This window comes from Engraulis encrasicolus, chromosome 15 (genome assembly GCF_034702125.1).
Source record: "Engraulis encrasicolus isolate BLACKSEA-1 chromosome 15, IST_EnEncr_1.0, whole genome shotgun sequence".
Taxonomy (NCBI): domain Eukaryota; kingdom Metazoa; phylum Chordata; class Actinopteri; order Clupeiformes; family Engraulidae; genus Engraulis; species Engraulis encrasicolus.
The window spans coordinates 54,521,118-54,535,943 of NC_085871.1; the positions used below are offsets into that span (position 1 = coordinate 54,521,118).

The 14,826-nt window shown below is 44.4% G+C and overlaps 2 protein-coding genes across 2 annotated transcripts in view; one reads left to right on the forward strand and one right to left on the reverse strand.

Moving 5' to 3' along the window:
• Positions 1–9,044, reverse strand: part of gnptab (N-acetylglucosamine-1-phosphate transferase subunits alpha and beta) — a 68,509-nt gene extending 59,465 nt beyond the window's left edge. Inside the window, exons 1-5 of the mRNA XM_063217823.1 lie at positions 8,763–9,044; positions 7,157–7,242; positions 6,483–6,602; positions 5,555–5,605; positions 1,088–1,302 (exon numbers count right to left, since the gene is read on the reverse strand). Of these exons, the coding sequence (XP_063073893.1) occupies positions 1,088–1,302; positions 5,555–5,605; positions 6,483–6,602; positions 7,157–7,242; positions 8,763–8,894 (604 nt within the window). The 5' untranslated portion in view covers positions 8,895–9,044. The remainder of the gene's footprint in view (positions 1–1,087; positions 1,303–5,554; positions 5,606–6,482; positions 6,603–7,156; positions 7,243–8,762) is intronic.
• A 2,860-nt stretch (positions 9,045–11,904) lies between these two features.
• Positions 11,905–14,189, forward strand: LOC134464742 (zinc finger protein 239-like). Its single transcript, XM_063218092.1, has 2 exons — positions 11,905–12,190; positions 13,258–14,189. The coding sequence occupies exons 1-2, from the start codon at positions 11,920–11,922 to the stop codon at positions 14,163–14,165; spliced, it is 1,179 nt and encodes a 392-aa protein (XP_063074162.1). The 5' UTR covers positions 11,905–11,919; the 3' UTR covers positions 14,166–14,189.
• The last annotated feature ends 637 nt before the right edge of the window (positions 14,190–14,826 follow it).

Sequence of the window (14,826 nt, forward strand, 5' to 3'; positions counted from 1 at the left end):
GGGGGGGGGAGAGAGAAAGAGGGAGAGCGAGAAGAGGGGGGAGAGAGAAGAGGGAGCGAGAGCGATAGAGAGAGAGAAGGAGGGGAGGAGAGAAGGGGGGGGGGGAGAAAGAGGGAGAGAGAGGAGGGGGGAGGGAAAGAAGGAGGGGGGAGAGAGGGAGAGGGCAGATAGAGAGAGAGAGAGAGGGGGGGGAGAGGGGTGGCAGAGAGAAAGAGGGAGAGAGAGAGAGAGAGAGAGAGAGGGCAGATAGAGAGAGAGAAGGAGGGGGGAGAGGGGGGAGGGAGAGAAGGACGGGGAGAGAGAGAAGGAGAGAGAGAAGGGGGGGAGAAAAAGGGAGAGAGAAGGGGGGAGAGAGGGGTGAGGGAGAGAAGGAGGGGGAGAAGGAGGGGGGAGAGAGAGGGGAGGAGGAGAGAGAGGGAAGGGAGAGAAGGATGGGGACAGAGGGGTGGCAGAGAGAAGAGGGAGCGAGAGCGATAGAGAGAGAGAAGGAGGGAGAGAGAGAAAGAGGGAGAGAGAGAAAGAGGGAGAGAGAGAAGGGGGGAGGGAGAGAAGGAGAGGGGGAGAGAAGGAGAGGGGGAGAGAAGGAGAGAGAGAAGAGGGGCAGAGAAGGAGAGGGAGAGAGAAGGAGAGGGAGAGAGAGAAGAGAGGGGGAGAGAAGGGGGAGGGAGAGTGTAAGTATTAATACAAGATACGTAAAAGATGGAAGACAAGACAAATAAGAAAGAGAAATGTATTTTCAAGAGCGTGTGTGAGAGTGTGTGAGTGTGAGTGCATGCCAATATGCAGACTTCCGTCCTCCCTTGCTCACTTGCCTGCTTGTGACCTCATGATGAGGTCACTGACGACAAAAAATAAATCCAATATCTTGCAAAAGCACAATTCTAATGTCATTTTCTCATTTGCAATTGGGATGGTGAATGAAAAACAGTCCCTCAAAAGTTGTTGCAGCTAGACTGACAGCAGGGAAACTTAATTGTTTTCTCCACGGAGGCGGGGCCAGGAGGCGGGCCAGGAGGCGGGGCGAGGCCAAAAGCACAAGTGGAGGAGGAGAGTGTGCATATTGGAATGCGCCCTGTGTGTGTCTCACCGTCATCCTGTGAGTGGAAGATGAGCACTGTGACGCTATTGGAGGGCTGCAGCGGCTTGGCAGCCAATAGGATCTGTTTGGCGGCGGCTAGGGCGGGACAAGAGGCGGAGCATAGGGCCGGCAGATCCTTGATTGACGTGTTGGCAGCCAATGAGGGGTCTAGAACCAGGATGGGACCCAAGATGCAATGGGAGAGGAGACATTCCAGACGCTCACTATAGGACACACACACACACACACACACACACACACACACACACACACACACACACACACACACACACACACACACACACACACACACACACATGAATACACACACACACACACACACACAAACACACACACACACACACACACACGAATATACACACACACACACACACATGAATATACACACACACACACACACACACACACACACGAATACACACACACACACACACACACACACACACACACACACACATGAATATACACACACACACACACACACAGACAGACAAACACACACACACACACACACACACACACACACACACACACACACAGACACACAATAGTAGGGACTCCAGAATCTCTACCTTCTCATCTGTGTTTGCTTATTAACGGATATTTTAACGGATGTTTGTTTTAAACGCCTCACTTGCTCATTCATTCATTCATTCATTCATTCATGTGTACAGTGCCCTCCATAATTATTGGCACCCCTGGTTGAGATGTGTTAAAAGCCTTAAAATAAATTCAGTGTTTATTGCAGAAGAATACTGTCACACTGAAAATTGTAGAAAAATGTAGCCTTCAACTCAAATGAATTGTAAGAAAATAAAAAAATCCCTGACTAAAAAATAATTATTTTTCATTAAATCACCTGTTCCACAATTATTGGCACCCTTAACAATTCCCAGGAATTAAATATAATTGAAGCATTTCTGTCATTTCTACAGTAGTTTACAAAGTTTACCAGAGCATGTAGGAACATTTAATTAGTAATTCATCACTTCCTGTTTCCCTGGGGTATAAATATGACGTGACACCGAGGCCATTTCTCTTATCCACTCTTAAACATGGGAAAGACAAAGGAACACAGCATACAAGTGAGGCAGATGTGCGTCGACCTTCACAGGTCAGGCAGAGGCTACAAGAAGATTGCCACTCAACTGCAGCTGCCCATATCCACTGTGAGAGGAATAATTAAGAAGTTCAAAACAACTGGAACAGTGGTAAACAAGCCTGGACGAGGACCCAAGTTTATTTTGCCACCACGCACAGTGATGAGGATGGTAAGAGAAATCAAAAGATCTCCAAAGCTCACTGTTACAGAATTACAACAAATGGTAGCATTCTGGGGTCACAAAGTCTCCAAATCAACCATCAGGCGCTGTCTACACGCCAACAAGCTGTTTGGGAGGCATGCACGGAGAAAACCTTTCCTCACTCACAATCATAAACGCAAGCGTCTGGAGTTCGCCAAGCGGTATTGGGGCTTCAACTGGGACCGTGTGCTTTGGTCAGATGAGACCAAGATTGAGCTTTTTGGCAACAAACACTCTAAGTGGGTCTGGCGTACCACGAAAGATGCGCATGCTGAAAAGCACCTCATACCCACTGTGAAGTATGGGGGTGGGTCAGTGATGCTATGGGGCTGTTTCGCTTCCAAAGGCCCTGGGAACCTTGTTAGGGTGCATGGCATCATGAATGCTTTGAAATACCAGGACATTTTAAATCAAAATCTGTTGCCCCCTGCCCGAAAGCTGAAGCTGGGTCGTCACTGGGTCTTTCAGCAAGACAATGACCCTAAACATATGGCCAAATCTACACAGAAATGGTTCACCAGACACAAAATCAAGCTCCTCCCATGGCCATCTCAGTCCCCTGACCTCAACCCCATTGAGAACCTGTGGGGTGAGCTGAAGAGGAGAGTACAGAGGAGAGAACCCAGGTCTCTGGATGATTTAGAGAGATTCTGCAAAGAGGAATGGCTGAAGATCCCTCTTTCTGTCTTTTCCCATCTTGTGAAACATTATAGGAGAAGATTAGGTGCTGTTTTGTTGGCAAAAGGGGGTTGTACAAAATATTAACACCAGGGGTGCTAATAATTGTGACACACATTATTTGATGTCAAATAATTATTTCTTTATGTGGGATTTTTTCCCCACTGAATAAATGCACTTGTATTGAAGGTTGGATTTTTCTCTTTTATTCCATTAAGGTCCCATATTATTTAGAAAAAAAATAAAATAATTGGAAGCTAAAAAACACATCTCAACCAGGAGTGCCAATAATTATGGAGGGCACTGTATGTTTACGTTAGAACAGGAACAACTGGTGCATGTGTGTGTGTGTGTGTGTGTGTGTGTGTGTGTGTGTGTGTGTGTGTGTGCGTTCATATGGAAACGCAGGTGCCACCTTTATCCTTACGACATCATGAACAGAAGATTCTAGTGCTGTATTGGACTCCTTTTAAACCAAAATTGAATTGTGCCATGATAAATGTATATCTGTCAATCCAAAGTAAAATGTGTGTGTGTGTGTGTGTGTGTGTGTGTGTGTGTGTGTGTGTGTGTGTGTGTGTGTGTGTGTGTGTGTGTGTGTGTGTGTGTGTGTGTGTGTGTGTGTGTGTGTGTGGTCTCTCTCTCTGTTGTTGATTTTGGCAAATGTGAGTAGCCCCCTGTCTGTTGAGGAGCAGCTTCATTTAAGAGAAGAGAAGAGAAGAGAAGAGAAGAGAAGAGAAGAGGAGAGGAGAGGAGAGGAGAGGAGAAGAGAAGAGAAGAGAAGAGAAGAGAAGAGAAGAGAAGAGAAGAGAAGAGAAGAGAAGAGAAGAAAAGAGAAGAGAAGAGAAGAGAAGAGAAGAGACGGGAAGAGAGAACAGAGGAGAGGAGGAGAGAGGGAGGACAGAGAAGAGAAGAGAAAAGAAGAGAAGAGAAGAGAAGAGAAGAGAAGAGAAGAGAAGAGAAGAGAAGAGGAGAGAAGAGGAGAGGAGGAGGAGAGAAGGAGAAGAGAAAAGAAGAGAAGAGAAGAGAAGAGAAGAGAAGAGAAGAGAAGAGAAGAGAAGAGAAGAGAAGAGAAGAGAAGAGAAGAGGAGAGGAGAGGAGAGGAGAGGAGAGGAGAGAGACGAAGAGAAGAGAGATGAAGAGAGGAGAGGAGAGGAGAGGAGAGGAGAGAAGAGAAGAGAAGAGAAGAGAAGAGAAGAGAAGAGAAGAGAGGAGAGGAGAGGAGGAGGAGAGAATGAGAAGAAGAGAAGAGAAGAGAAGAGAAGAGAAGAGAAGAGAAGAGAAGAGAAGAGGAGAGGAGAGGAGAGGAGGAGAGAAGGAGAAGATGAGAAGAGAAGAGAAGAGAAGAGAAGAGAAGAGAAGAGAAGAGAAGAGAAGAGAAGAGAAGAGAAGAGAAGAGAAGAGAAGAGAAGCGCAGACCAGAGAAGAGAAGAGAAGAGATGAGGAGAGAAGAGAAGAGAAGAGAAGAGAAGAGAAGAGAAGAGAAGAGAAGAGAAGAGAAGAGAAGAGAGGAGAGGAGAGGAGAGGAGGAGGAGAGAATGAGAAGAAGAGAAGAGAAGAGAAGAGAAGAGAAGAGAAGAGAAGAGAAGAGAAGAGAAGAGAAGAGGAGAGGAGAGGAGAGGAGGAGGAGAGAAGGAGAAGATGAGAAGAGAAGAGAAGAGAAAAGAAGAGAAGAGAAGAGAAGAGAAGAGAAGAGAAGAGAAGAGAAGAGAAGAGAAGCGCAGAGAAGAGCAGAGAAGAGAAGAGAAGAGATGAGGAGAGAAGAGAAGAGAAGAGAAGAGAAGAGAAGAGAAGAGAAGAGAAGAGAAGAGAAGAGAAGAGAAGAGAAGAGAAGAGAGGGGAGGAGGGGAGAGGAGAGAAGGAGAAGATGAGAAGAGAAGAGAAGAGAAGAGAAGAGAAGAGAAGAGAAGAGAAGAGAAGAGAAGAGAAGAGAGGAGAAGAGAGGAGAAGAGAAGAGAAGAGAAGAGAAGAGGAAAGAAGAGGAGAGAGAGAAGAGAAGAGAAGAGAAGAGAAGAGAAGAGAAGAGAAGAGAAGAGAAGAGGAGAGAAGAGAAGAGAAGAGAGATGGGATGAGAGCTTAGCTTCATGAGTGATGGAGTTTCCTTTAAAAGTTTCCTTCCACAGTGAGGGCTTGTCAGACGTGATGAACCACTATATTGCTCACACACATGTGATACTGACGCAATCACTCACAGACACCCCCCTCCCCAGAATCACGCCCCGCATTGTCAGACACTCACCCCTGATTGGTTACTATGCCACTCATGTCTCCCAACCAATGACATTACTCACCCCTGCACATGTCACCCCATTATTGACACTCTGAGCCCTGATTGGGTGATGACTGTGTCACTCATGTCTCCCCACCAATGACACCACTCACCCCTGCTCATGTCGCCCCACCATTGACACTCTGAGCCCTGATTGGGTGATGACTGTGTCACTCATGTCTCCCCACCAATGACATTACTCACCCCTGCTTGGGCGCCTCCGTAACTTCACTGCTGTTCCTGCCTAGGCGCTCCCTATGGAGAAATACATAAGATAAGAAATACATAAGATAAGAAATACATGAGATAAAAAATACATAAGATAAGATAAATACATAAGATAAGATAAATACATAAGATGTCAATATCAATATGGAGAAATACACAGCAGGGTGTCAATATCAATGTAAAGAAATACACAGCAATCTCTAAGGAGAGATACATGAGCTAAGAAATACATAAGATAAGAAATACATAAGACCTTTGGGCTACAGGTATGTCACCCTAACCGCTTACCCATGACTGCCCATATGTATATTACGGTATCCATGACTGCCCATATGTATCCATGACTGCCCATATGTATATTACTGTACCCATGACTGCCCATATGTACCCATGACTGCCCATATGTACCCATGACTGCCCATATGTACCCATGACTGCCCATATGTATATTACTGTATCCATGACTGCCCATATGTATATTACGGTATCCATGACTGCCCATATGTATATTACGGTATCCATGACTACCCATATGTATATTACTATACCCTTGACTGCCCATGAGGTATTATACTGTACAACATCCACACACCACAGTGTGCTCTCTTCGATCATTTGTGTTCTACACACCTCAGAGTTCTACACACCTCAGTGTTCTGTGTTCCTCGTACCTCAAGGTTCTATGTTCTACGTACATCAGTGTTCTCTGTTCTACATACCTCAAGGCTCTATGTTCTGCGTAACTCTGTGTTCTATGTTCTACGAACCACAGTGTTCAACATACCTCAGAGTTCTATGTTCTACGTACCTCAGGGTTCTGTGTTATATGTACCTCAGAGTTCTATGTTCCACGTACCTCAGAGTTCTATGTTCCACGTACCTCAGAGTTCTATGTTCTACATACCTCAGAGTTCTCTGTTCCTCCTCCAGTTGGTCTCTGACGTTCTTCAGGTTCTTCAGGAGAGCCGCGTCTGTCCCGTTCACCCAGGTGTACACCACATCAATAGGCATCGGCAGACACAACCTGAAATACACACACACACACACACACAACCCAGTTACACACAATACACACATCTAGTATACACAATACACACAAAACACCACACCACCCAGGTGTACACGACATCGATAGGCATCGGCAGACACAACCTGAAATACACACAATACACACACAGCCCAGTCGTACACAATAACACACAAAATACACACATAACCCAGTTACACAATAACAAACACACACATATAGTATACACAATACACACACAACACCACAAAACCCAGGTATACACCACATCGAGAGGCATGGCATGGGCAGACACAACCTAAAATACACACACAACCCAGGTGGGAGGCTTATGATGAGGCCCAGGGGGCGTTTGATCAAAAAAGGTTGAGAACTACTGGTCTAGACAGACAGACAGACAGACAGACAGACAGACAGACAGACAGACAGACAGACAGACAGACAGACAGACTGACTGACTGACTGACTGACTGACTGACTGACTGACTGACTGACTGACTGACTGACTGACTGACTGACAGAGACAGACAGACAGACAGACAGACACTCGCCTGGTTTGGAAGGATCTGCCGGCCACGTTGTCCCGATAAGAGTCGAAGAGGACGTGGTACTGATCCCTACTCCACTCCACCACCACCTGAAAACACATTATTACATTACATTACATTACACTACACTACACTACACTACACTACACTACACTACAATACACTGCATTTGGAGTCGAAGAGGACGTGGTACTGATCCCTACTCCACTCCACCACCACCTGACAACACATTATTACATTACATGACTTTACATTACAATACATTACACTACACTACACCACATTACACTGCATTTGGAGTCGAAGAGGACGTGGTACGATCTCTACTCCACTCCACCACCACCTGACAACACATTATTACATTACATTACTTTACATTACAATACATTACACTACACTACACTACACTATTTTAGATTACACTACACTACACTACACTACACTACACTATACTACCAGAGAAGGGAAAACAACACTCAGGTCAGCCTAGCAGAGTCTTTAGGGCAGTGTTTCCCAACCAGGGGTACATGTACCACTAGGGGTACGCGAGCACACTGCAGGGGGTACTTGGAAAAATGAAATTTTACCAAATATATGGAGCTTAGTTACATTGGGATGGAGAAAGCGATATAGAACTTGACTTAGGGGGTACTCATGGCACAGCGAAAAAGGCTTGGGGGTACACAAGACAAAAAAGGTTGGGAAACACTGCCTTAGGGAGTCGGGACTAGTCAAGGGGGACACACGCGGCAAGATCCCACTGAGAAACAGGGACCGTCCTCATCACAGTCTGTGGTTGTGTTCAGGTGATCAGAAGTCAACACCAATACTGCACACTGCACACTGCAAGTCGTCAAAATGCACACGTAGCCTCGGACCAGAGGCATGCGATGGAAGTGTAGCCTAGGCTATTTATCAGTGGGAGTTAATGTATCTTGGTGGTATTTATCCATCTCTTGGCCTGTTGTGGTTGTATGTAGGCTAATAGCTGTCTAGGTCCTTTGTGCAAGACAGACAGCTCGCGATGGTGGTGTCAAAGAATAGGTTTAGCTTAGAAAGTGGAACAGTGGAAAGGGGACATTAATAGGCTATGTCAAATGTCCGGATATGGTATTTTTTGCATTATGTTTATGAAAAAGTGGTGGGGACAAGCTGGCTAGGTTTATCTCATAAGTGGTAGGCCTATGGACTGTCCCCACCATCCACCCAGACCTAAAAGTACCTCCCATGGGTGGTTTGAGTTGTCTACATCTTATTTTACCATGTGTTGGACAATGCTGTCAGCTGCGTGCTGCTACTGCACACTATAGATGTCTTTGATTATTATCTAGATTTAGCTACTAATTAGCAATTTACGTGTATAGCCTACTGCTGTACTCTGCGCTGACCCTTAAAGCTACTAGCTTGAATTTCCTCCTTATCGCTTTAGTCAAAGGCGTCTGCTAAATGCAATGTAAAGGTAATTATATAATGTAATGTGTCGTATGCATTGTAATGGTAGTTGTCGTTCTTCCATTAACTCACCTCTCCCAACTGAAACGCTGGCTCAATTGTATGTTGTGCACTGTCTTCCTTGTTAAATAAAAATAAACATTAACATAAAACTCACCTCTCCGAACTGAAACGCTGATACAATCATCAAGACAATCCCTCCGAAGCACAGGTAGAGTCCATAGCGGTGTGACAGGCAGGTATACGTCTGCCGCTGCAGCAGCTTCAGAATTGAATTGATGATCACCATATTCTCTCTCTGCCGATTCCCATATCTGTTCAGATCCTTAATACTTTCAATAACACACAGGCGAGCGCTCCCAGTGCATGCAAACGATTAAAACCCTACAATAACAAAGAAATGAGCACCAACTAACAGGACAGGAAACAGCTTCTGAATGTCTTCTTGGTCACATGACAGCACTTCCTAAACTGTCAAACGGTGTTGCCAAATGGGAAATGTGGAACTATCGTACCAAAACCTCAAAATTATGGAGTTTGGGGGGCTTTTCGGTAGGAAATGATCGTACAAGACCGACTTGTTTCAAGGCATCTAAATGAACTGAATGGCAACTGTGAAATTATTGTACATCATGTTTGTTCGAACGTACAGAGAACACAATTAAGGTACAAATACGATAGTCTTGCACATTTGGCAACACTCTGTGTCAAACATATGACTGGACGAGCCAGTATGCGTGAAGTCAGCTATAACGCCACATAGCTTTGTATCGTCACAGATATACATTATTTCACAGCGAAAGCTCAAACACACGTTTCAATAATGGCAGAATAATAATAATACTTAAAGTCAAAATTATGCTATTTCATTGTTATCGTTTATTCCTTGCAGCTGTGTAAATTGAACATCAATAGTAGCCTGTATGTGAAGTGGTTGTTGACTATTTTGTTTTTGCCTAACTGCTATTTTGACAGGGAGTTTGGCCATGGTGTTGGTGTCTGATTGTTCCTTACTTCTGTCCGTCTCCGGTCTCTCAGGGATGTCAGATCACAGCCCCTTCTTCCTACAAAATCTGTGGTCAGATGTGTATATTCATGCACAGACTCTCTCGAAAAGACTATCCAACAATAATTGCTTATTAGTATATTCTTTGCTTTCGCCATAGCCGCTTTAGACTTTGTCTGCTGTGTCCGATACTGTTTTTACGGACATGTTTGTAGTGTAACAACAATCCCGAGGGGAAAACACATCGACATCCCTGGAAACGCAGGCAACAAACCGGGTAGGTTCATGCATGCCCTTGTGCATGCCAGATTCTTTTGTCTCCTCCCTGAAGCGGCAGACTATGGAGCATGGAAATGAGTATCCTGATACTCACTCTGCCAAATGTAATGCAATGCAAGGGCTCTAAATCAACTTGTTCGCCACCGGCCAAAATTCTAGTGTGTAAATCGTAGCTTGCCAAACACACACTCACTACTGGGTCAAATGGCTAGCAAGCAAGCTGGTCTTTTCTACCAGCCAAACTGAACCTTCACTTCTAGCATTTGGCCAGTTGGCTGGTGTTAATCTATCCTAATGTCATCATATAATACAGTCTGTATTACGAAACTCCGAGGGCCCAGCATAGGCTGCACTACCATCATCACGCTGGGTGCAATTGTGTGTGTGTGTGTGTGTGTGTGTGTGTGTGTGTGTGTGTGTGTGTGTGTGTGTGTGTGTGTGTGTGTGTGTGTGTGTGAGAGAGAGAGAGAGAGAGAGATTTTGATCTCCTCGCTGTAATGTTATTCTGTAATGTTATTGCATTGATATTGCTTAAAATCTGAAACATATCCCCCTTTTGGTTTCCCGATAAATCCACACCCTGCCATCACGTCTTGTCCAGTGAAGTCTACTATAGTGTTGATCTGGTCACAATCAGAGTCATGGTATAGATCCAGTCGGCTCGTCTGGCCTAGCCAGGCCACGCCCTCCTAGTGTTGCAACACCTTCTGTGTTGCTTCTAAAGTCAGGCCAAGAGCAATGCAAATATCGTTTCTGAGCTCCCGAAAAATCGTGGACTCCACCCACTTTGACTGACACCTGTCAACCAGTAGCAAACCTTGGGAGGCGGGTCAACCATGCTGTTTGGGAAATTATAATTGTTATGCTCTTGGTCAGACCAAGTCTCAAAGAGATTTGTAAGTCGATGATAATCAGGGTACGTTTGACCCGCCCAGCGGCCTAAGTATTCATATGGAGAAAGCCGTGGCCTAATGGTTAGGGAGTTGGTCTTTCAATCCAGGGGTTGCAGGTTCGAATCCCCCCTGACCTCTCCCTACATCTCCATCCATGGCTGAAGTGCCCTTGAGCAAGGCACTTAACCCCACATTGCTCCAGGGACTGTAACCAATACCCTGACAAAAAAACCTGTAAGTCGCTTTGAATAAAATGAAAGCGTCAGCTAAGTGCAATGTAATGTAATGTAATGAAACGAGCAGCAACTGTCAGCAGAACAGACACACAATGCATCCAATATTACTCACAGCAGGTCATATTGTTAACATTTTATCAACAGAAAAATGAATGCGATAGTAAATTACGTTTGCTATGTACTGTATCTCTCTGCTGACAGTTTGACAGCTGATTTTTCGTACCAAACACCAAACGATTTAGCAGGGTGTGTTTTTTCACATATACGGACGACCGCGGAACAAAATATTTATCTTTTTGCATGAGTAATCCAAATTTAGTTCCTAAAACGGCATATTCGTAACGCACCCAGCGTACACAATGACTGGAATCAGAAGATATCTACTCGCTACGGTGTTGTTAGATGGTCGCCTAAAGTCCTGTGAACGTAGGACTGGGCGATATGGAAAAAACCTATATCACGATATGGATTATTTTATATCACTTTAACGATATATATATAGATATAGTACAATGACATACGTTTTCAGTTATTCTCTTTATTTGCTCTTTATTTTTTCATGTCGTTCTTTAAAATGGATCTTTTTATTTATATTTTTACAGTTACATTAACTTATAGTGTGTATTGTGACAACATGAAATGTAATTAAATGATATTCAATTGTATGAAATTGATTAAATTACTATCACGATATAAACAATATAGGAGAAAGGTCATGATATACACTTTTATATCACGATAACGATATATATCATCATATTGCCCAGCCCTATGTGAACGCGGAATGCGGAACTACGTCACGTTCGTTTCAAGCTCTATAGTTTACCAGTCTTGCCAGTGTTGCTAGTAATAGTCATGATGTTTCTGTCCCGTTTCAAAGGTTCAGAGGAGTCCTCAAAGATGGCCTCTGCAGAAGTCAACTCTCCACTCCAGCTGATGAGGAGCGTCAAAGAAGAGACAGAGGAGTTCAGCTTAAATGACTCTCCATTCCAGATTAACCTGAAAGGAGAGATAGAAGAATTCCCTGGTTCTGGGTCACAGCTGAACGTGAAAGGAGAAGAGGGAGAGGAGTCCCCTGGTCTTCCAGAACAGCTGAACGTAAAGGAAGAGAGAGAAGAGTTCCCTGCTTCTCCACATCAACTAAGCGTAACAGAGGACGGCGAGAGATCTGGTAAGACAACACTTGAAGGGATTATAGAAGAGTAGAGAGTAGGGCTGCACAATTGATCGAAAATAATCGAAAATCGTGATAAAATTGTGAAATCGAAGTCGTGATTTTAATCGTGGCAATTGTGACCTACCTTTGAGAGCGTACTTAAAGCCAGAACATACTGACAGGCTGGTGTTTCTGGACAGAAATCTGTCCACCTAAGTTTTATGCTATTGCCTTTACATAATTATTACAATTCATTTTATTTTGCTCATCCCGTATATAATTCATTCTAGGTTATATTTCGTCTTGTTATTATTTTCAAACAAATCTGCAAAAAATCAATAATCGTGATTAATAATCGTGATTTTGACCAAAATAATCGTGATTATGACTTTTTCCATAATCGTGCAGCCCTAGTAGAGAGTAGAGTGGAGCATCACTCATTACTGAGTAGAGTAGAATAGAATAGAGCAGAGCAGAGCAGAGCAGAGTAGAGTAGAGTAGAGTAGAATAGAGTAGAGTAGAGCAGAGCAGAGCAGAGTAGAGCATCACTCATTCCTGAGTAGAGTAGAGTAGAGTAGAATAGAGCAGAGTAGAATAGAGTAGAGCAGAGCAGAGCAGAACAGAACATCACTCTAACCTCTTACCCATGACTAATTTTCAGTCATTTAGTGTCTGCTAAATGAATGAATGTCTTCATTGTCATTGTAAACAATTTAATCCTAGGAAAGTGTTGTTTTTAGCCGTTCTTCGTGATTATGTAGTGTTGATTAAATATGAGACTAAGCTTTCATGGCTGTACGTTAAGCTTGAATGAAAACATTTAGGAGCACATATAAAAATGTAGTCACTCTGAAATTTTGCGACACATTTATAATTGTGTTTTTTAATGTAAAATAATATGTTTAATGCACCATTGCTTACCACAGCAATAATGCACAGAGTTATCCCAGAAAATCTGTAATGTTATGGAAGATGCCAATTACCGTAAACGAACAGAAAGTGGGAGGGGTCAATCTTCACACACTGTTGTGACTGTCTTGTTGATTTCATATTAATTTTTATTTCCATTCTACTCCACACAGGGCATCAGCTCCACTGCAGCTCCAGCAGAGCAGAGTTTTCTGGAGAAACACATTCTGCTGCCCTCCGCTCTAGTGAGAGGCCGTACGCTTGCAACCAGTGTGACAAGAGTTTTTGGAAACAAGCAGACCTCCAAATCCACCAGCGAGTTCACACGGGGCAATTTTCATGCTCTGACTGTGGAAAAACCTTCCTGCATCCCTCTGCCTTTTCCACACATTGTTGTTTTCAGGCTGGAGAGAAGCTGTACGTTTGCAGTCACTGTGACAAGAGATTTAGGACGAAAGCAGAGCTCCAAATCCACCACGTTGTTCACACCGGGGAGAAACCGTTTTCATGCACCTACTGTGAAAAGAGTTTCTCAACGTGGTCTTACCTTCAGATACATCGTCGCATTCACACTGGAGAGAAGCCGTACCCTTGCAGTGAGTGTGACAAGAGCTTTAAGACAAATCAGGAGCTCCAAGTCCACCAGCGTGTTCACACAGGGGAGAAACCGTTTTCATGCACCGACTGTGGAAAGAGTTTCGCACAGCCTTTTTATCTTTCCATACATCGTCGCTGTCACACTGATGAAAGGCCGTACGCTTGCACTCAGTGTGACAAGAGCTTTAGGGTAAAAGCGGATCTCACAAAGCACCTTCGTGTTCACACTGGGGAGAAACCATTTTCATGCACTGACTGTGGAAAGAGTTTCTCTCGGCGCTCGGCCCTCCGCATGCACCAGCATGTTCACACAGGGTATGCACCGTTTCCATGCACAGACTGCGACAAAAGCTTTAAAACAAACAAAGACCTCATAAACCACCATCGCGTTCACACAGGGGAGAAACCATTTTCATGCACAGACTGTGGAAAGAGTTTCTCAAGGTCTTCTAGTCTTAAGAAACACTCATGTCACTCAGTGTGACAAGAGGTCCTCACACTCTTCTAACCTTAAAGGATAGTTCCGGCGTAAAATGAAAGTTTCACCATCGCTTTCCCATGCCACATAATGTATCTAATGATGAGCCATTCCGGGCAATGCCGCGCCGTTATGGAGTTAGCTGATTTTAAGCTTTTTGGTGAAAAACGCAGCCAATGCATCACGGCGGGGCCAATTATAAGCCTATTATTTTCTGATGTTTCCCCGCTATAAACAACTTCAAAAACGCTACACACTTCATCACAAAGGTCTCGTCAATCAAACCGAGGCACAGAGAAGATCATCGGACCACACTGGCCAGTGTTTCCAGAGGTGTCTCACTGTTGCAACTCTCTGACCCGGATGCAGGCTACTCAATCAGGTGGCTAGGTAGGCTAAACATGGTCCGCGGTTCTTACACCGGCTGCGACCGTAAAATGAAAAGCTGGAACCCCGGCCGTTTTCACCGACTGCCACTGTCTAAACCAGCCATATTACGGGAATGGCTAATAGCATTAGAAGTGGACGAAACTGACATATAAACCCTGAGGGATCGCTACTACCGTGTGTGGAGGGAGCATTTCGAGGATGATGGCTACAAGAAGAGTAAGGGAGATGGAACACCAAAACGAAACCGTCTAAAGAGGAATGCTGTGCCAAAAAGGCG